This window comes from Rhincodon typus, chromosome 10 (assembly GCF_021869965.1).
Source record: "Rhincodon typus isolate 14 chromosome 10, sRhiTyp1.1, whole genome shotgun sequence".
NCBI classification, from domain to species: Eukaryota; Metazoa; Chordata; class Chondrichthyes; order Orectolobiformes; family Rhincodontidae; genus Rhincodon; species Rhincodon typus.
In genome coordinates, this window is record NC_063341.1 from 78,810,930 (window position 1) to 78,833,671 (window position 22,742).

Below are 22,742 nucleotides of genomic sequence, written 5' to 3' on the forward strand. Positions count from 1 at the left end.
TTTCAGTCATACAGCTGGAAATCTCTTCAAGAGACAAACTGAACTTTCTTGGCACATTGTTCCCAGTTGGACTGATTCCCATCTAGTAACTTTGATTCAGAGATAGCAGGAACTGCAGATGCTGGAGAATCTAAGATAACAAGGTGTAGAGCTGGATGAACACAGCAGGCCAAGCAGCATCAGAGGAGCAGGAAGGCTGACGTTTCGGGCCTAGACCCTTCTTCAGAAATGGGGGAGGGGGAGGGGAAGGGGGTTCTAAAATAAATAGGGAGAGAGGGGGAGGCGGATAGAAAATGGATAGAGGAGAAGATAGGTGGAGAGGAGACAGACAGGTCAAAGAGGCAGGGATGGAGCCAGTAGAGGTGAGCATAGGTGGGGAGATAGGGACGAGATAGGTCAATCCAGGGAGGATGGACAGGTCAAGGGGGCAGAATGAGGTTAGTAGGTAGGAGATGGGGGTGGGGCTTGGGGTGGGAGGAGGGGATAGATGGGAGGAAGGACAGGTTAGGGAGGCGGGGACGAGCTGGGCTGGTTTTGGGATGTGGTAGGGGGAGGGGAGATTTTGAAGCTTGTGAAGTCCACATTGATACCATTGGGCTGCAGGATTCCCAAGCGGAATATGAGTTGCTGTTCCTGCAACATTCGGGTAGCATCGTTGTGGCACTGTAGGACGCCCAGGATGGACATGTCGTCTGAGGAATGGGAGGGGGAGTTGAAATGGTTCGCGACTGTGAGGTGCAGTTGTTTAGTGCGAACCGAGCGTAGGTGTTCTGCAAAGCAGCCCCCAAGCCTCCGCTTGGTTTCCCCGATGTAGAGGAGGCCGCAACGGGAACAGCGGATGCAGTATACCACATTAGCAGATGTGCAGGTGAACGTCAGCCTTCCTGCTCCTCTGATGCTGCTTCGCCTGCTGTGTTCATCCAGCTCTACACCTTGTTATCTCTTTATAGCAACTTTGATTGACTAATTCCCTACTGTCCTATTCAGCAGCTTTTAATACAGCTGTCAGATTCATACAAACCTGCCCGAAGTAGAAATGGTGACAGCAGAGGAATGAAGGATGTATGAGGAGTTAGTCACATGACCTCTTCAAACCTTTTCCACCATTCAGCAAGACTGATGAACTATCTCAACTCAACTATAAATTTCCATTTATAAGGGTTAACAGAAAATCCAATTTGTGTGCTACGGTGCCAGTGTCAAGAGCATATGGACCAACAAAATATTGTAAATATTTCAAATAAAGTATTTACAAAATAAAAATAAAAATCAACATAGCCTAAATTGAAAACCCTCTCAGTTTATTTATTGAAATAGAAAAAGCTGACGTCAGAATTCAGTTCAGAAGCTTTAGATGTGTTTATAAATTTGTCCGAGTTTCTTTTAAATAAAGTTCATATGCTCTTGACACTGGTACCGTAGCACACAAATTGGATTTTCTGTTAACCCTTATAAATGGAACCCATTCATATGCTATTTAAGCATCCTTTTCTAATCTTTATCTTCCCCACAGCACTGAATTCTACTGTTTGTGGTGGTAATATTTCAGTAAGGGACTGGAACCTTTTATCCTTCTATGTTCTGTGGAATTTCCAGCATTGATAGGGACAGGAGGAGGCCATTCTTCACATTCATGGCTGATTGTCCATCTCAATAGCCTAATCCTGCTTTCTCTTGATAACCTCAAAATGTTTTCAAGAAGAGATTAGATATAGCACTTGGGGCGAATGGAATCAATGACTTGGCATCAAATACCTCCTGTGCTAACAAATTCCACAAGCTCACTACTCTTTGGGTGAAGAAGTCTCATCTCCATCCTAAATGGTCTACCCTGAATCCTCATACTGTGACTCCTGGTTCTGGACACACCCACCATTGGCAACATCCTCCCTGCATCTACCCTGTCCAGTCCTGTTAGAATTTTAAGTCTCTATGAGATCTCCCCTCATTCATCTGAACTCTAGCAAAAACAATCCCAACTGAACCAATCTCTCCTCATACGTCAGACCCGCCATCCCCAGAATCAGCCTGGTAAACCTTCGCTGCACTCCCTCAAGAGCAAGAGCATCCTTCTTCAGAAAAGGAAACCAAAACTGCACACAATATTCTAGGTGTGGTCTCACCAAGGCTCTGTACAACTGCAACAACACATTCCTGCTCCTGTACTCGAAACCTCTCGCAATGAAGGCCAACATACCATTTACCTTCTTTACCACCTGCTGCACCTGCAGCTTACCTTCAGCAACTGGTGCACAAGGACACCCAGGTCCCACTGCACACTCCCCCTCTCCCAATTTACAGCCATTCAGGTAGTAAACTGTCTTCTTGTTTTTGCTGCCAAAGTGAATAACCTCATATTTATCCAAATTATACTGCATCTGCCATTGATTTGTCGACTCAACCAACCTTTCGAGATCATGCTGAAAGATCTCTGCATCCTCGTCACAGTTCACCCTCCCACCCAACTTGGGATCATCTGCAAACTTGGAGATGTTACATTTTGTTCCCTCATCCAAATCATTAATATACATTGTTAATAGCTGGGCACCGCTCCCTGTGGCACTCCACTAATTGCTGCCTGCCAATTTGAAAAGGAATCATTAATTCCTACTCTTTGTTTCCTCTCTGCCAAACAGTTTCCTATCCATCTCAATACACTTCCCCCAGTCCCATGCGCTTTAATCTTGCCCATTAATCTCTTACGTAGGACTTTGTCAAACACTTTCTCAAAGTCCAAATATACTACAAATAATTAATATATTGATTCGAACAGGATAGACAAAGAAACAGTTTCCTGTTCTATTTAATCAAATTAAAATGCCATCAGAACAGATTCAACAAGTCACGTGTCAAAACTTAAAAGACAAAGCTCAGGACATCCCACAGAACTTCACCAACACTCTAAGGGAAGGCAGTGATGATAATGTACCTGAACTAGAGATCCAGAAATGCAGTTCTAATCCTGGGAAGAATGGTTGAAAAAAATTTTTTTTTTTCCTTATTCATGCACAGGATGAGGGCGTCGCTGGCCAGGCAGCATTTGTTGCCCATCCCTAATTGCCCATGGGCAGTTCAGAGTCAACCACATTGCTGTGGGTCTGGGGTCACATGTAGGCCAGACCAGTTAAGGATGGAAGTTTCTTTCCCTAAAGGGCATTAGTGAACCAGATGGGTTTTTCTGACAATCAACGATGGATTCACAGTTATTATTAGACTGTTAATTCCAGATATTTATTGAATGCAAATTCCACCATCTGCCATGGCGGGATTCAAACCCAGGTCCCCAGAACATTATCTGGGTCTCTGAATTAACAGTCCAGCAATAATACCACTAGGCCATTGCCTGGATGACAGTTAAAACCTGAATGCAATTAAGAAAAAAAGGAATGACCACCAAGTAACCATTGTTTTAAAATCCCATCTGGTTCATTGATATCCTTCAGGGGAGGACATCTGCTATGCTTACCATGTCTAGCCTACACGTGACTCCAGACCCACAGCAAAGTGGTTCATCCTCTGGCCATTTACAGCTGGGCAACCAACACTGACCTTACCACATCCCACGAATGAGGAAAAAAAATGGAAACACAAATGACAATGACCGAATGGCCAAGATGGCGGTGCTGGCAAGGTAGGCAAAGTTCGGGCTCCTGAGCCCATTCGCTCCAGGTGGTCACTTCCTCCCTTCTGTCTTTACCCCTTTCACCTTGAGTGTGGGTCCAGCCTATGACCGGGCATCGGTGGCCTGTTGGTTGGGTGGGCCCATTGACGAAGAGATGGTACCTGAAGAATGGCAACTCCAACATTGGATCTGGCGCAGGTGTTGTTGGTCAACTGGCTCAGGACTCACGGTGCAGGCAGCAGAGCCAAGATGAACTTCCTTTCAGCTTTTTTTTTTATCCAGAAGTGCTGAGTGGATAATCCATCTCAGCCTCCTCCAGGGGTCCCCAGACTTACAGATACAAATCTTTAGCCAATTCAATTCATTCCACATCATATTAAGAAACAGGTGAAAACACAGGATACTGCAAAGGCTACTGGCCCTGACAATATTCCAGTAATCGCACTGAAGACTTGTACTTCAGAACTTTCTGCTCCCCTGGCCAAGCTCTTCCAGTACAGTTACAACATTGGCGTCTACCCGACAATGTGGAAAATTACCCTGGTATGTCCTGTACACAAAAAGCAGGACAATTCCAACCCGACCAATTACCCCATCAGTCTACTCTCGATCATCAGTAAATTGATGGAAGGTGTCAGTAACAGTGCTATCAAGCAGCACCTGCTCAGCAATAACCTGCTCAGTGTCGCCCAGTTTGAGTTCTGCCAGGGCCACTCAGCTCCTGACCTCATTACAGCCTTGGTTCAAACATGGACAAAAGGGCTGAATTCCAGAGGTGAGGTGAGAGTGACAGCCCTTGACATCAAGGCTGCATTTGACCAAGTGTGGCATCAAGGAGCCCTGGCAAAACTGGAACCAATGGGTATCAGGGGACAAGCTCACAAATAGGAAGGTGGCTGTCGTTGTTGATGGTCAGTCATCTCAGCTCCAGGACATCTCTGCAGGAGTTCCTCAGGGTAGTGTCCTAGGCCCAACCATCTTCAGCTGCTTAATCAATGACCTTCCCTCCATCACAAGGTCAGAAGTGGGAATGTTCGCTGATGATTGCACAATGTTTAGCAGCATTCGTGACTCCTCAGATACTGAAACAGTCCGTATTTAAATGCGTTACAGAGATAGTAAGAACTGCCGATGCTGGGGAATCTGAGATAACAAGGTGTAAAGCTGGATGAACACAGCAGGCCAAGCAGCATCAGTTTTAGCTTTCCTGCTCCTCTGATGCTGCTTGGCCTGCTGTGTTCATCCAGCTCTACACCTTGTTATCTCGTGTTTAAATGCAACAAGATCTGGACAATATCCAGGCTTGGGCTGACAAGTGGCAAATTACACTCGCGCCACACAAATGCCAGGCTATGACCATCACCAATAAGAGATAATCTAACCACCATCCCTTGACATTCAATGGTGTTACCATCACTGAATCCCCCACTATCAACATAATTGACCAGAAACTCAGCTGGACTCACCACATAAACATAGAGGCTACAAGAGCAGGCTAGAAGCTAGGAATACTGTGGCAAGTAACCCACCTCCTGAATTCCCAAAGCTTGTCCACCATCTACTCCCCACTTGCCTGGATGAGTGCAGCCCCAACAACACTCAAGAAGCTTGACACCGTCCAGGACAAAACAGCCTGCTTGATTAGCACCACATCCACAAACATCCACTCCCTCAACCGCTGATGCTTAGTAGCAGCAGTGTGTACTATATACACTGCAGAAATTCACCAAAGATCCTCAGAAAGCACCTTCCAAACCCACGATCACTTCCATCTCAAAGGACAAGGGCAGCAGATACATGGGAACACCACCATCTGCGACTTTCACTCCAAGCCACTCATCTCCTGATTTAGAAATATGTCACTCTTTCCTCCCTGTCGCTGGGTCAAAACCATGGAATTCCCTCCCTAAGGGGATTGTGGAGAATGCACAGCAGGTGGACTGCAGCAGTTCAAGAAGGCAGCTCATCACCACTTTCTCAAGAGCAAAAAGGGATGAGCAATTAATGCTGACCAGCCAGCAATGCCCACTGCTCACAAATGAATAAATTAAAACGTTATTTTTGAAGTATTTGAATGGCGCCAGATTGTGATGACAGTTGAAGCTTTTCACCGTGTTTTACTGTATTGTTCATTGTAGAGTACAAGTGACCATAAATCAACATTCATCCACTTATTCAATAGACAAGCTCCCAAAATCAATGAAAAGAAATGATCAGATAAGCTGTTTTCAGTGATTGAGCAGAAACTTCCTCCAATTAAATGCCAGGAAGACTGGAGCCATTTTTTTTTCAGTTGCTGCTCCAACACTGATGTGATTAAATCAGTTTGTTAGCCACTTTGGATTCATATTGGACCCAGAGATGAGCAATCAAACTGACATTTGTGCCATCAAGACCTGCCTATATCCACTCGGTAACATTATCTGACCTTTCCCCAATCTCAGTTCACCAAATGCTGAAACCTTCTTTTATGCCTACGTTCTCTACACTCTCAGCCCACAAACCTGCAAGATGCCTACTTTCCTCCAATTCTAACCTCTTGAGCATCCCCAGTTTTTGTTATTCCATCATTGGAAGCCATCCCTTCAGTTGTCTATACCCCACACTCTGGAATTCCCTCATTATACCTACATTTCATTCTTTAAGATACTCCTTAAAGTCTACCTGTAAAACACTTAGTTCATCTGACTTTACAATGGCTCAATGCCATATTTAATTTTATAATGCTCATGTGAATCTCCCTGGGCCATTTTCTTTTACAGTAAAGGCATCATATAAATATACTTGTCATCCCTTCTTCGCCTGGACAAGGGAGTGAGCTCTTCACTGTTCAGAATAGTGCCATGAAACTGTTAACAACAGCTGGAGAGAAAGGGCGACACCTCTATTTATTGTTTCATCCAAAAGGTGACGGCTGCAGCAGTGTAGCAACCCTTTAATAATGCACAAAAAATAAAGTCAATCTTCTTATCACAGTGTTTGCTCAATTCTGACATGGGACTTGAACCCACAATACTCTGGTTTTGAGGTGGACAAGCTATCACAGAACCACAGCTGTTACAACATACACCAAGAGTTAATAAATATGGAGTTGGAACAGCACAGCAGGATTGCTAGCAACCAAGAAGGGAAAGTCAAGCCAAAACCGGACTTCCCTTCTCCTCGGATGCTGTCTGACTTGCTGTGCTCTTCCAGCTCCACACTTATTGACTCTAGCTTCCAGAATCTGCAGTCCTTACTGTCTCCACAACATACACCAATACTTTCACCAAAACATCTACTTTCCAGAACTCTGAGGGAAAACTGTATGCTGTCAGTAGCACCATCTTAATGAAATGATGTGTGCTTCAGATGGGAACTTGCTGGGAATAGCGTTCCCATGTACATCCTGCCCTTATCCTTGTGGATGGGAGAGGTCAAAGGCTTGGACTGTGTCATCAGAAGAGCCTTGAACAGTTTCTGAAATCCTTCTGACTAATTTTTTCAGTTTGTACAAAAATGATGGGCAGAATGTCCACCTTCTGTGCTGCAAATTTTCTGTAGTTCTTTCTTGTAGGTTATACATACTGCTGCATTGGTGTAGATCACATGCCATTTAATTGGATGGTGCTGAACTTCGACTGCTGTTGGGGCTGCACTCATTCAGGCAAGTGGAAAATAATCCACCATCCTTCTGAGTGGGACATTGCAAATGGTGGACAGGCTATTGGAAGTCAAGTGGTAAGTTGAGGAGGTTTTGAGGTTATTCTGTTGTTAATGCAGGGTCTGATGGTCATCATCATCACCATCACCTTCAGGTGCAGTTGTGGTTGCAGGGTTAGGGCAAAAAATAGTTAATCCAAAGAGGATGGCGTGGTTCATTGTCTTCTGACTGTTTCTTGGGTGTTAACTTAAAAAAGACATCCAGTTTTTGCTGCTTTGCCCTTTTTCCTTTCTCATGAAGAAGCTGTTCATAGGGTGCCAAATAAGATCTTATTCCACAAACTGCTTCCCTGCTGTGTTCTGTATTGCAATCATTATCCTCTAAGAGCTGCAAATCTTTCTCAATTTCCCTCTGGATAGAAGACAAAACAGAAGTGGAAAACTCTCATGATGCTGCATCCTGGACGTCTTCATCTTCCTTTCCAGCTTCCACTTGCCCCTCAGCGACAATTTATGGTAGATCAGCTGTGGAAAGGTCTTCACACTGGGACTCAAGGAGCTCTTCAACATCCTCACTCTCCACTTCTTCATATACAATTTGCTTTGCAAGATCAACACAATGTTCTTTGATTCTTGGGAGCTCCTCTAATGGATCAAAGCCTTTAAAATCTTGAAAAAAATCTGGGAGAAGCTTCCACCAAACTGCATGCAAGCAGTCCTTACTGACAGCACCCCAGGCTTCCATGATAATGTCAATTGCATTCTTGATGTTAAACCTCTTCAAAAATTGAAGAACACTGTCCTTATCCCCCTCAGTGGCTGTAATCAGCCTCCTAAATGTGCGCCTTAAATAATAAGCTTTAAAAACTGCTATTGCACCCTGGTCCATGGGTTGAAGGAGAGAGGTTGTGTTAGGGATAGAAATAGCAATTCGATATTTTCAGAAAGCTCACCAATGGTGGGAGGATGGATTGGCACATTATCCAGGGTGAGGGGAATCTTGAAATAGAAATTCTTTCTCCTGCAATACTTTCTAAAAACATCTTCCAAAACATCAACAATAAGGTCAGAAAAAAAATTGCCCTGTCATCTAACCTCTTTTGCTTGACCTAAAGTAGACACTAGACTTAAGGTAACCTTTCAAGGCTCGAGGGTCGGCAGAGTGATACACCACCACAGGCTTAAGCTTTAAGTCACCACTGGCATTGGCACTCAGCAGCACAGTCATACGATTCTTTGCCACCTTAAAGCTGGAGCATGTGCTTCATTCATAGATATGTAGGTTCTTGATGGCATCCACTTCCAGTACAACCTGTCTCATCCAAATTGAAAATTTGATCTAAGTTGCAGCCTTCTTCATCAATTTTTTTTTATTATGTGAGGAAATGCCATCACATGTTCCTCATCTGCACAGGCAGCTTCGCCACATAACTTGATGTTATGAAAAGCGTAGTGATTTGTAAAACCAGCCACTGCTAGCACGAAAGGCAGGCGTATCTGCAGGATTTTCAACTTTCTTTGTTAGATCTTCATAAATTGATAAGGCTTTCTCTTTTATGGTGAGAAAGGTGGTCCCAGATCACTTTTTCATTTGATCTTCTATCCACACACTTAGAAGCTGCTCCATGTCTGGTTCCTTTGTCTGCGACATCACAGATTTGCTACCACTCAGACTCGTTCCAGCAATACAGTTTGCTTTAATCTTTTCTGTATTCTCTCTAATGATGCTTAAGGTAGATTCCTTTATTCCTGTTATACAAACTATACCACATGTTCTCTCAATTCGCTCAAAATGCTTTATAACATCTAGCTTCTCTTCCAGTATTATAGTCTTTTACGTTCACCATTCACAATTTTATCACTCAGTCGCTTCTTACTAACATTCTTGGCACTTTGTCCTCGCATTTTTGTGGGTAACACAGCAGAATTTGCAAAAAAAAAAACCCCAAAAATCATGGAGTACTGCACCTCTCACAGAAAGCACTTCACAACAAAGCCTCTGAAAGGATCACATGATGTCGGTGCAGAGACTCTTTCGATGCTAACATTGCGCGTGCTCAGGACAAAGCCCATGAAGCGATCATGTGATGTCCACACATACTCCTCCGCACACCGATGAAATCACGTTATAGCCAACACAAGTTGGCGTTTTAGAAATAGCGTTCCTTTATACGTCAGTTGCGTTATAGCCAATCCACGTTGCTGGAACAAGCGTTATAGCAGAACCGACTGTAGAAATTGCTGGGAACACCCAGCAGCTCCGATTGCATCTGTGGGATGAAAGCACAGTTAAGGTGACAAGTCCAGTGACTCTTCATCAGAAGACTTTCTTTTAGCTGCTTCTCTCTACTGTTTTCCTCTGCCTTGCTGACAGAGCGATTGAAGAACACAGGAACATGTAGAGGCCATTCAGCCTCTCGCCATTGTGAAATCATGGCTGATCTGTCACCTAACTCCATATATATCTGTTTTTAGCCCATAGCCCTTAATATCTTTGCTTACCAAAAATATCAGTTAAATTATTTACACATTCCATTATATCACTATGTTTAAAATATTATAGGAATGTTAGTTAACCTGCACTCACAGTCTGAGGAGGGACATGCTTGTTATTGAGAGAGTCCACCAAGCGAAGATTCACCAGACTGATTCCCGGGATGGCAAGACTGACATATGAGGAAAGATTGGATCAACTGGGCTTGTATTCACTGGAATTTAGAAGAATGAGGGCAGATCTCAGAAATATTTAAAACCCTGATGGAACTGGCCAGATGCAGGAAGAATGTTCCCAAGGTTAGGGAAATCCAAAACTAGGGGTCACAGTCTAAGAATAAGGGGTAAGCCATTCAGGACTGAGACGAGGAAGAATTTCTTCACTCAGAGTTGTGAACCAGTGGAATTCTCTCCTACAGGAAGCTGTTGGGGCCAGTTGATTAGATATACTCAAGAGGGAGCTGGACATGGCCCTTGTGGCTAAAGGGATCAAGAGGTATGGGGAGAGGGTGTGAGGGAATGGGATACAGAGATTGCATGATTAGTCATGATCGGATTGAATGTGGTGTAGGCTTGAAGGGCCAAATGGCCTATTCCTGTTTTCTATGTTTCCATGTAACAAGGCACAATGTGAATGTTACAGTTTTGTATTTCCAAGACTTACTATTGAAATCATCAAGAACAAATGTAATGAAAATGAGGGCATGCTAGCAAGAGTGTGAGAGAAAGACGAGAGCACACACTAGTGAATATGAGAGGAAGAGTTTACTTTTCTCTCTGGCTCTTAGAGAATGTTTAATTTTACTTAGAAATGACTTAAACAGAACATAAAATACACACAAATACAACAGTTATGTTTTATTTAAACGCGTAAAATTAGCATACCATTTCAATGAGACATTTGCTAGCGTCAAATTCTCAAGGTACTGCAGCTAAATCATGACAAATACACATTTTTACTTTGAAATAAATATGTTGAACTAAAGTTGGTTTAAGATGGCCACAAAAAGACAATTTACAGTCATTACTGTAGGAATACAGCACTTCAGAAAAATGTTTACTTTTTCAGTTTAATGTGATCACTAATATGCTACACAATCCCAAATACTTTACCAGTACCATTATTATTTAAGTTATAAAGACGTTTTTCCCCAGAAGATTACACAGAAGAGCAGCACCTTTCAAGTGGTTCAAAGCTCCAAAGGAAATGCGGACCTCAAGAGTTACAGGAACTCTGTTTAACGAAACCTTGTGCAGCATTTTCAATTTAATGTCATTTCATGAATGGAGCCTGAAGTTTTGCTAAGCGTTGCAAGATCCAACTTAATGTTGATCAAATTGTGTAATACCTGACCTGATTGATACAAAAACCTGCCAGCTTCCTCTCACTGATCCAACATTTGAAAGCCACAATCCAACACAGCAGCCTGGAGACAATAAGGACTGCAGAGTCCAAAGGTGAGAGGCTGGAAAAGAACAGCAGGATAGACAGCATCAGAGAAGCAAGAAAGTCCACGTTTCAGGCCTGACGAAGGGTCTTGGTCCAAAATGTTGACTTTCCTGCTCCTCTGATGCTGCCTAGCCTGCTATGCTTTTCCAGCCTCACACCTATAGACACTGACCACCACAGGAGCGTCACAGCCTTGGCCAGCACCCAGAAAGCACAGCTCGGGGTGGGGGGGAACCAACAAGCCCCTGCTAAAACCAACACCCCTCTGGTCAGATCAAGGAGGAGGGGAAAGCCCGTACCCCACAGTCAGCCAAGAGGCACAGCCCCACCGGTTGGCAGCCCAAGTGAACCTCAGAGGTGGTGGTGACCTACAAAAACGGGCACTGCAGCCCCCAAAATGATGGCACCAGACAGTGGCCCGACGTGCCCAGGAACAAACAACAGTGGCACGTGGCCCAGAGTCCAGTGAGCATATGGCCTCTCCCAGGACAAAGACCCCATGCAGCAATGCCCTGGTCTGCACTCTTGGAGGATCCACTACAGGAGATTCTGTAAGTACTGAAATGTTGTGTACAACATGTTGAAATACAACATTTCATTTTAATGTATAAAAAATGTATTTTAATAGTTATTTATTTACCAATACAGGCATTTAGCTCTTTAAATTACATGTACGAGTACAGGACATAACTCCAGTTGTAACATTGGTTCACTTAAACGTTTCATTTAAAGTCATGATTTTTCAACAACACAACCACAACTTTAAGTGAGGGCTTCCTATTTCTAAAGAAACAAATGTAAACATTTATTGAGGAAGATTATTGTTATTATTTCATTTGTTTCAAGGACAAGCAATCAGAAATCTTTTCTTCCCAGGCCAGAAAAATACCATTGAACTGCAGAAACCTGTCTCTTTCCTCGACAATAATATTGCATCTAAATCAACAGCTGTCTCTACTGCTTTAGAGTTTACTTCAGTTCTTCATATGACACTTGCAGTTCTTGCTCACACACACTTCAACCTCTTCCTATTTTGCTTCCAGTCTGAGGTTCTACAGCTCTTTTTGATTCATTTATTGTCTTTCAATTAAACCATTTAAACTGCTCCACGTTATTCTGTCTCACCCACAGCACTAACTCTATCTACTGCCACATTTGCTTGCCCAAATCATTAAACCGAAGGGCAGAAGAACAAAAAAAAGAGATTTAATAGGATGGTATTAAACATGGTTACGGTACCTCAATAAACCAACTTTAATTACAAAAGGAATAGATGATCTCTGTGAAGTACAAATTTAACTATACTATCCAAAATTACTAAAACCTGAATTAAAGCTTGATGAAAGTAACCTTGACATGAAGCATTAACTAGGTTCCTCTGTCTGTGGATGCTGCCAGACCTGCTAAGTATTTTCAGCATTTTCTGCTTTTAATTCTGATTTCCAGCATCTGTAGTATTTTGTTTGTGTTGCTGAAATAAAGTGTACCTTCTTCCAATTTGCATTGTATTGCTGCTGAGTACATAAGAACGAATTACGAAACACAAAGAGGAATACACTATACACAAGGAAGAATACATTAGTGCATGTGACATATTTGGATCTATTGGAGACTTTTGAAAATTCCAAACAGGAGATTAGTTGAGCACATGGGATAAGGAGTAATATACTGCCATGGATTTGAGGTGATATACAGGCATGGTTAGGATGTAATATACTGGGTTGGGTTGAGGTTACTTCGTGCGAAAACAGCTTAGAATAAATGGTTCAGTATCTGGTTGGCAGGCTGTACCTAGTGCAGTATCACAAGGATCTGAGCATGGGCACTCAGATGGATATTGGGACCAAGTGTAATATTTCCAAGTCTGCAGATGGCACAAAACTGGTGAGGAATGTATATTGTGAGAATTATGCAAACAGGCTTTAAGGGATTTAGACAGGCTGAGTAAGTGGGCAAGACACACCAGGTGAAATACAGCGTGGATCGACGTTAGGTTATCCACTTCGGTAGGAGGGACATGCAGAGTATTTCTTAAATGTTGAGAGATTGGAAAGTGTCGATGTTCAAAGTGATCTGGGTGTCCTTGTACATGAAATCTAACATGCAGGCATTGCAAGCATTTATGAAGGCAATTGGTGCATTGGACATTACCACAAGACAAGTTGAGTACAGAAGTAAAGATTTCTTTCTTCAACTGTACAGAACCTCGGTGAGATTGAATCTGGAGTACTTTGTGCAGTTCTTGTTCTTGTACCTAAGGAAGGATGCACTTGCCACAGAGGGCGAATAATGGAGGCTTACTGGAATGAATACGGAGACAGTGGAACTGTCCGATTGAGAGAGACCAAGGAGATTGGACCTTTATTCTCTGGAATATACAAGAATGAGAAGTGATAGCATGGAAAACTACAAAATTCTTAAAGGACTCAGCAGGATAGATGCAGGAAGGGTGTTGCTGCACCGGTTGGTGGAGAGCTTCAAGAAACAGGGTGCACAGTCGCAGAACTGAGACGGGGCAGAATTTCTTTGCTCAAAATCTTTGGAATTCTCTACTCCAAATGACTGTGAAAGTTCAATCATTGTGTATGTTCGAGACAAAAACTGGTAAATTTTTCATTTCTCATATCAAGAGATTTGGGAAAAGCACATGAACATGGCATTGAGGTAGATGATCAGCCATGATCTTGACTGACAGAGCAGGCTCAAGGGACTGTGTGATCTACTCCTGCTCCTATTTTTCTATGTTAGCATTTAGACAGAATTTCAGAGTAAAGTAAATCCCCAGCATATAAACAGAAAAGATGTATTCAACTCTACTCTGATGCATCAATTTTTAAAGATTTTTTCTAAAACTGATAAAATATTCCCCTCACCCATTCCATCTGTAGATATTCTTGGGGAGCTTCGAAGTCCACCTGAGTTCAACAGCTAGGCTGGACTGATATCTGACAAATTAAAACCAACCCATTATTAAAATTTACGTTTAAAGCAAATATAGGATGTACTTGAAAAATATCCTGTAATTTAGTTCCACAATCCTGAATTTAGGATCATTCGTTTGCATTAGGAATCCTGTGAAATTCAACAGCAATTTACTCATTTCTGTATCTCAACCCAAAACGCTACACAGTCCAAACACCAGCCCTCCTCAACAGATCACTAACAGTCAAAATTTAAGTACATATAAATAATATATTTGTATACATGAGATATATAAATATATATCACAAAACAATTTATAAATGTTGTTAGTGTATGTAAGTCAGCAAGTATATTACAACAAGCCCAGCTAGAAATGAAGTTGGTTGCCATGACTGAAGGTATGTGAAAAATGAAGGGCAGTATTACACCTCCTCAATCCGTTGTAGCAGTGATACATAGTAGAAACCATACAAACCGATTCCAGGTATCAGATAAAACCTACAAATTATTGCCAAACTCCAAGTGAAATGGTAGGTGTTGAAGTACCCTTTGTTAAACTTTGATCTGTCCACAACAGCCTTCAAACAGCACCAGGAAGTCATCCTTTGAATCCTTTTAGTGCAGTAGCTCAGGCTGGATGCCAATTTTCCGTAGGGTATCCTCTGGCATGCAAAACACTGGGTTAACTGGCTTTATCCGCTGATCTCCCATCAGGGACAGGCCGGCCACTCCAAACAAAGTGTGAAAGGGATCAACCTAGCAACATTAAAAATAAACTATAATTGTGATTCAAGGAAACTTATTTATAAAGATACATTGTCCAATAATTGTCCTCATATGTGACTTAGTAATAATTCTTTGCATTCTTCCATTTAAAAAAAAAGACTCACCTGCTCAGAGAGTCATTGACCAGTTGTGTTGGAAATAAATACTTATATTTGTGGACTGATAAAAAACTGGAAAGTATGGAACTGTTTGGACATTTTCCAGATGAAAAGGGTTTCTTGGAAATAAAGTCAACAATTTAATATATACGGTGGTTAACCTGCTGCTTCAGAAAGTGACTCTGGAGAAAAGACAAGCAAAGATTTTAGGCTGGAGGTGTTAAGAGATGGGGTTTATGGCCCTTAACTGCTGGAAAACCTAGGTTTGAAAAGACAGGGAGGCCTCTATGTTGATGGTTGTCTAGCAGCTGTTTCTGGATTTAGTTTTCTACTTTCATAGACCTTAGTAGTCAGGAAGAAAACCTCAGGAGCTCCTAATCTGCCTCTCTTGCAGCAGAGCATGATAAAATTTTCAAGTAACAGCATTTCTGACTACCTTATAATGCTGAAAAGCTGAACTGTGACCATATCGGATCCAAGATAACAAGGTGTAGAGCTGGATGAACACAGTAGGCCAAGCAGCATCAGAGGAGCAGGATGGCTAACGTTTCGGGCATAGACCCTTCTTCAGAAATGGGGGAGGGGAAGCGGGTTCTATCGGATCCAGCTTGATTTAAATCTGAACTGAAGATTTCCAGGCTAAGAATGTCAGCAATTCAATTTTGTCAATAAGAAATCTGGTGAACTAAGAAAAAAGTCATTAAATCCTCTTCCTTGTTATTTGAATTTCAAGGCCAAAGGGAGTGTTTTTCTATTTTGTCTTTCTTTTAAAATATCATCTCCGCTGAGATCAGTACCTTTTGCATTGTGAGTGTGTATTTGTGTTTGGGATTAAGAAGCTATAGTTCTAACTCCAGATTCTAGTTTATTTGTTAACCAGTGTTCATCACTTGTTTTAAGAATAAGTTTTCTGTCATAATTATCAAACTCTATTGCATTCATTGAAAGAGCCGTGTAAAAGTTACTTTCATTCTGGATAGTGGTACAAAAGGGAATCAATGAGCAATTTTGGAGTTTAAATCAACACAGTTTATACTAATGATGCAGCTGGCAGAGTACATGGGTTTGATTACCAGTGCATTCCTCCCATCAGTCGTAACATTTGCTCCATTCACGATTCCACAGATACTGAAGCAGTCTGGCCCATATGAGTCAACATCTGAATTACATCCAGGCTTGTATTGATAACTGGTAAGGCACATTTATGTCACACAATTGCCAGACAATGGCCAACTTCAACAAATGAAAGATTAATCAACACCCCGTGACATTCAATAGTGACTGGATCATCACTATCAACATCCTGGAGGTTACCAATAGTTAGAAGGATGTTGCCTGGACTGGAGGGCAGGTCTTACGAGGATAGGCTGAGGGAGCTAGGGCTTTCTTCATTGGAGCAAAGAAGGGTGAGAGGTGACTTGTCAGAGGTGTACAAGATGATGAGACATATAGATAGAGTGGATAGCCAGAGACTTTTTCCCCAGGGAGGAAATGACTGTTACGAGGGGGCATAATTTTAAGGTGATTGGAGGAAGATATAGGGGAGATGTCAGAGGTAGGTTCTTTATACAGAGTGCTGGGTGTGTGGAATGCGCTGCCAGCAGTGGTAGTGGAGTCAGAGACTTCAGAGACTTTTAAGCGACTCTTGGATAGACACATGGGGGATAGTAAAATGTAGGGTACGCAGGTTAGTTTGATCTTAGTAGGATATAGGTCAGCACAACATTGTGGGCTGAAGGGCCTGTACTGTTCTATGCTCTTCTATGTTCAAGAAGCTGAAGTGGACCAGCCGCATAAATATTGTGGCTATAACAGCAGGTCGGAGGCTAGGAATACTATGGTATCTTACCTCCTGACTCCCTAGAACCTGCCTAATATCTGAAATGTACAAATGGAGTGTGAAGGAATACTCTCAATTTGCCAGGATGAGTGTATTTCCAACAATATCCAAAGTTAAACTCCATTAACAACCCATTCATCTCTTTAAAAATTCACTCAATTCACCACTGACACACAGTAACAGCAGTGTGTACTATCTGATAGATGCATTGCAACTCGTCAAGGCTTCTTCAACAGCATTTTCCAAACCCACAACCTCTATCATCTAGAAGAACACTGGCAGCTCATACATGGGAGTACAGTCTCTTGCAAGTTCTCCTCCAAACCAGTCATCAATTTGACTTAGAAATTTATCATTGTTCATCCACAGGGTCAAAATTCTGGAACTCTTCCCTTAACAGCACTGTGGGTGTACCCCAAGACAGTGATTTTAAAAAAGACAGCTCATCACTATCTTCTCAAGGGCAATTAGGGATGGGCAACAAATGCTGTCTTAACCAGTGACCCTCACATCTCAAACTAATTTAAAAGATGCAAGTAACTTACGTGACTTGCAACCGAACCCTCTGCATATAGCAGCCCTCCAAACATAAGCTTCAAATCACAATAATTGGACCTCCCAGCCACTTACCACATCTCCAGGCCGGTCTGCAAACCCACCAGTTTCCTCATCCTGACAGGCCAAAATGAAACGGCTCAATTTATCTTTGTCAATCCAGTGTAGTCGCCCAATGATTTTCAGAGAGGCCAGCACCCACCATGAATAACAAACATCTGGTAACTGTGAAAAGGTCAGGAGGCACAGAAATCAAGAACTGCAGCTTTCATTCAATTTTCAAAACACACTTATCACGTCAGCATATTTAATAACTAAAACTTGGGCTAAAGACTCTATAAATTCGTGAGGACTACAATCACCAGGGTGGACTAGTTAGCCTGAAGGTCCTGCTTCTGGGATAGATATTCAAAATAATTTTGTCACACAATAAGTGTGGATTGTTCATTTGAAATGCTGACTTAACTTTCATAAATAATTCTTTTCAAAGCAGTGGGTAATAAGTTTGAGGTGGAGGAGGAGAAAGAAACTTCATTGAATCATTTATTGTCATGTGTATTCAATATTAAAATACAGTGAAAAGTATGTAATTTCGCCATACATTTTTACTAACTTAGAATAAGATAATCATAAGAGAGTCTAACTTTCCTTTCTACTGCCACAGTCCTGCTCTGGGCTTTCCAGCACTCGTCATGCCTTTGCCAGAATTTCCCTATGGACCTTCCAGCCGTTGCCATGCCCCAGCCAGAGTCCCACTTTGGGCTTTCCAGCCCTGCCATGCCTCTGCCAACATCGTCCTGCTCTGGGCTGCCTCACTGGCCCGGCCTTGCCACTGCTGCTTCACTGACCCGCTCTTTGAGGTCAGTAATACAAGATATTTATGGTGTCTCAGCTACAGATTAAACATTCCTGACTTTTGCTGCTAACATTTAGTAAAGCATCTGGTATTTGTGAATATGGATCTGAAATATTTAACGCAGCCATCAACGAATTGTTTTAGGAAAAAAGCAAAGCGCAAATCTGTAAGTCCCAGGAAATTAAAGAAATGACAATGAAGGAACAGCCAAAATGTGTTCAAGTTGGAATGCAGTTACAGCACTGGAGATATTGGTGCTCTGTTGCATCTATTGCCCTTCTGGATGCTAGAGGCTGAGGGTTATACGGTGCTGCGGAATGAGACTTGGCAAGGTGCTGCAGAATACCGTCCATCCACTCTGATACATGTCCTTTGTAATGTAACAAAGCATACCAAGTGGCAAAAATGATCACAAACCCAAAGATGTGCAGGTTAGGTGGAATGGCCACGCTAAAATTATCCATAGTGTCAAGGGATGTGTAGGTTAGGTGGGTTAGCCATGGGAGATGCAGGGTTACAGGTGGGGATCTGGGTGGGATGGCCTTCGGAGGGTCGTTGTGGACTCAATGAGTCGAATTGCCTGCTTCTACACTGTAGGGATTCTATGAAACCCACAAATTGAATTAAATATACTCAGTTTGACTGTTCACAAACTAGCCAATTGATTTATGTCAAGCACAAAAGCGAATCTGGTTCTAACAATAAGAAATGAGTGCGCGTATCGTTTAGCAATCACTGCATTTCAACACCTACAGAGAATGAAAACATTGACTGGATTCAAGAGAAATCTTATCCACCAAATCCATTCAGAATTTATTTTTTTTTTTAAAAAGAGGTGTTACCAGATGAATAACTAAATTAGATAGGTATCTATGGATTTTCAAAAGGCATTTCATCAGGTTCCATGTGAAAGCTTGTTGCACAAGAGTTCATGGGGTGAGAGATATTAGCACAGAAAGAGAATTGGCTCAATGACACAAAGAGAAGAGGAACAAATGGATGATTTTCAGATTGAAGTCTGTAACAAGTGGACTGTTGCAAGATTCAGTGCTGGAGCATCAGCTACTTACAAAATACATTAATGACTTCGATGAGGTCACTGAAGAGCATTCATCTTTGCTGAATATACAAAGCAAAGAAAAGAGGCTGAGGACAATGTATGAATCTACAAAAGGATATACAGAAAGGTTAAGTGAGTGGGGAAGAAGGCAGCAGATAAAGTAAAATGTGGCAAACTAGAAGCCATTCAAATATGATAGAAAGAATAGAAAAGCTGAATATGTTTAAACTGAGAGAAACTGATGTTCAGAGGGATTTGGGTAGTCTTGTACAATAAACACCAAGTTAACACAGAGGTACATGGTATTTTGATCTTTATTAAGGGGTTGGAAGAAGAGTAAGGGAACGGTGCTGCCATTGTACAGGAAATTGGTGAGATTGAACATGGATCACTGTACATTGTGTAGATTCCAATAAAGATGAACATACTGGTCTTAGGAGGAGTTGTTACACACATTCACTAAATTAATAACAAAACCAGAAAGTGCTGGAGAATCTGTAGGGAGAAAACAGAGTAACGTTTCAAATCCAATATGACTTTTCTTCAGAATCCTATTCCAAAGAACGGTCATAACTGACTCAAAACATTAATTTTGTTTTTCTCTCCATATAAAGTGTTGCCAGTTCTGCTGAGTTCCTCCAGCACTATGTTTTTATATTTCAGATTTCCAGCATCTGCAGTATTTTGCTTTTACTTTACTAGGTTAATTCCTGTGCTGAGGGGGTCACTGAGTAAATGTTGGGTATGTTCGCTCTATATCCTCTGGAGTTTAGCAGAATGGAAGGTGATTTAAATGAAACTTACAAGATTTTGATGAGATTCAACAGGGTAGACACAGATAGGCAATTTTCCTTGGTTGAAGAGTCTGGAATTAGGGTAATATTATAGACATATTGCAAGTATACCTTGGAACCACATGCTCTTTTGTTATAACCACTAATTGGTGTGCAACTGGAGTCACATTTTGTGAAAGGCTGAAGTTGTGAAAGACACTGTGAAAATTAGAATTTTTTTTAAATAGTGGAGAGAATCAAGTAATTTGTATGCAATAACTAATCAACGATTATTTTTATGTCATAAGACTCTGCAAGAGAAAACAATCAACTGTGCATGGATTTGATTTAACTTAAAAAAAAACGTTTATTTGACAAATACCTTCTCAGGTCGTCCATTGAGGCCCCCAGATGGTAACTGCCGCTCACACAACCACCAACCCAGCAAGTCAGCATTAACCTGGTGCAACTGGCCTGTAATAGCCAGAAACCCCGTGCAGCAATATATCTAGACAGGAGCATGGAAAAGTCCGTTGGTTAAAACTCTTGCCACAATTCATGCCTCGGACAAAAATTCTACACTATGCAGTCGCAGAAAGGATGGAAAGTGGAAAAATATTTCTACAGCACAGCCAAAACTTGCTCAGATATTTCCTCATTAATTACTAGGCTTATATGAAAATTTGATGGGAACATGGATTCAACATGCAAAGGAATTTCTGCCTTGAAACAGTAGCTGCTGGAGAAACAGTGAAACCATCAACTGATTGCTTTGATTCCAGATCCTTCTTCAGGGCTTGGTTCCCTAGACAAATTCACATTTGGGTAGCTGGAAGCTGCATTAGTGTCAATTATGGAGCATTGAGTAGGATTCTCATTTCTGAGTCAGAAGATTAGGTTCAAATCTCACTCCAGAAATTTAATAACAAAATCCAGGCAAACAGTGAATGTTTTAGTACTCTGAGGCAACACTGTGTTATCAGAGACAAAGACTGAGAACACTGGAAAAACATAGCTGACCCGGCAGCATTTGTGACGAAATGAGATAGGAGGCATTCAGGAAGGCATTGGAAGATTATTTAGATAGAAATGATTGTGAAAACGGTACAGGGAAAAGGTAGGAGATTGGCATTAGGTAGAGTCAGTACAGGCATAATGGGTTGAACAGCCTCTTTCTGTGCTATGACAATTCTGCGATCTGTCACCAGAGATGCTGCCAGACCCACTGAGTTTCTCCAGCATTGTGTTGTTTCAGATATCCAGCATTTGCAGATTATTCCTTTATTCAACTTCTGAGAGGGCTGAGGTAAAAGATCCTGTTGTAATATTTTGAACAAGAGCCAGAGGGCGTTTTCCCGACCCTGGCCAATGCTTACATACCAATGAACGTCGAGATATCTGATAACATATGACAGACTATCATACTGATGTATGTGGGACTTTGTTGTGTGAAAACTGGCTGCTGTTTTTTCCAGTGTTAGGACATTAACAACCTTTCAAAAAGTAATTTAAACAAAACTCTTCCAAGGTGGTAAAAGGTAACATATAAACATTAAGTCTCTTTGTTTGAAAATTGAAGAGAGGTGAAAAACCTCATGCTGAGAAATCTGCTGAGATTAACATTTCTCCATTTACTGTATAACCCAACATTTATGATGGAAATCAGTTAGTACCAGAATGAAGTTGCAATGTTTAAAAGCTTGGATCCTTTACACTGTAAACAAATGTCAACTCACCTGCCCAGCATGAGATTCAGAACCTGGTCGACATCCAAATCCTCCATCAAAGTTCATACAGGATAAAACAAATTCTGCTGCTGATTCTAGGTTAATGGCATCGAGTCTCCCCTGGAAAACAACCAATTACTGGCATTACAGATCGGCTACACATTAAGGTTGATAGACGCAGGTTTTACAAACTCAAACAAGCAGTGAAAGTTTTCAAGTAAAAAATTCACGTGCCCTTCACTCTCACCGATTATCTATAAGGTCCCTCTCCTCCCAATTCTTCCTGAAGACACCTGCTTCTGCTCAGGGACAACTTCATTACCCCATTAGCACCTCACCCTTTACACAGTAGTTTAAAAGATGTCAGGTGTGTCTCAATTGGACAGTGCACTTACTTCTTAGTTAAAAGGCCCTTTCAGAGTGCTGGCACTGAGTGAGTGCTGTATTTAGCAGCTGTTTACCAACTTAAGAATCACAGACTCTCCCAAACCTTAGTTAATTATAAAAAACATTGTACGATTAGGACAGGTGATGACATAGTGGTGTAGTCATTCAACTCGCAATCCCAGTCCCAAGTTAATGCTCGGCGAAGATCGATTTGAATCCCACCATGGTGAATGGTGAAATTTGAATTCAATAAAAATCAGGAATAAATAAAGCAAGTAACCATGTAATCATTGTCGATTATCATAAAAACCCAGAAGATTCAATCATGTTCTTTAGGGAAGAAAATCTGCCGTGCTCACCTAATCTAGCATACACGCGACTCCAGAGAAATGGGTCTTATCGGCCCTCTGAAATGATCTACACAGCCAATTAATTTAAGGGCAATGAGAGAGTCTATAGGTGTGAGGCTGGAAAAGCACAGTAGGTTCTGGTTTTTTATGATAATCGATAATGATTTCATGTTTACTTGCT

At 41.7% G+C, this 22,742-nt stretch overlaps 1 protein-coding gene across 1 annotated transcript in view; it reads right to left on the bottom strand.

The window, feature by feature from the left end:
* Positions 1-10,507: 10,507 nt before the first annotated feature.
* The window catches only part of rabggtb (Rab geranylgeranyltransferase subunit beta), a 53,593-nt gene continuing 41,358 nt past the window's right edge, over positions 10,508-22,742 (bottom strand). The window contains exons 6-9 of the mRNA XM_048601999.1: positions 21,834-21,944; positions 20,480-20,605; positions 17,484-17,633; positions 10,508-14,885 (exon numbers count right to left, since the gene is read on the bottom strand). Coding sequence (XP_048457956.1) covers positions 14,745-14,885; positions 17,484-17,633; positions 20,480-20,605; positions 21,834-21,944 — 528 coding nt within the window. The 3' untranslated portion in view covers positions 10,508-14,744. The remainder of the gene's footprint in view (positions 14,886-17,483; positions 17,634-20,479; positions 20,606-21,833; positions 21,945-22,742) is intronic.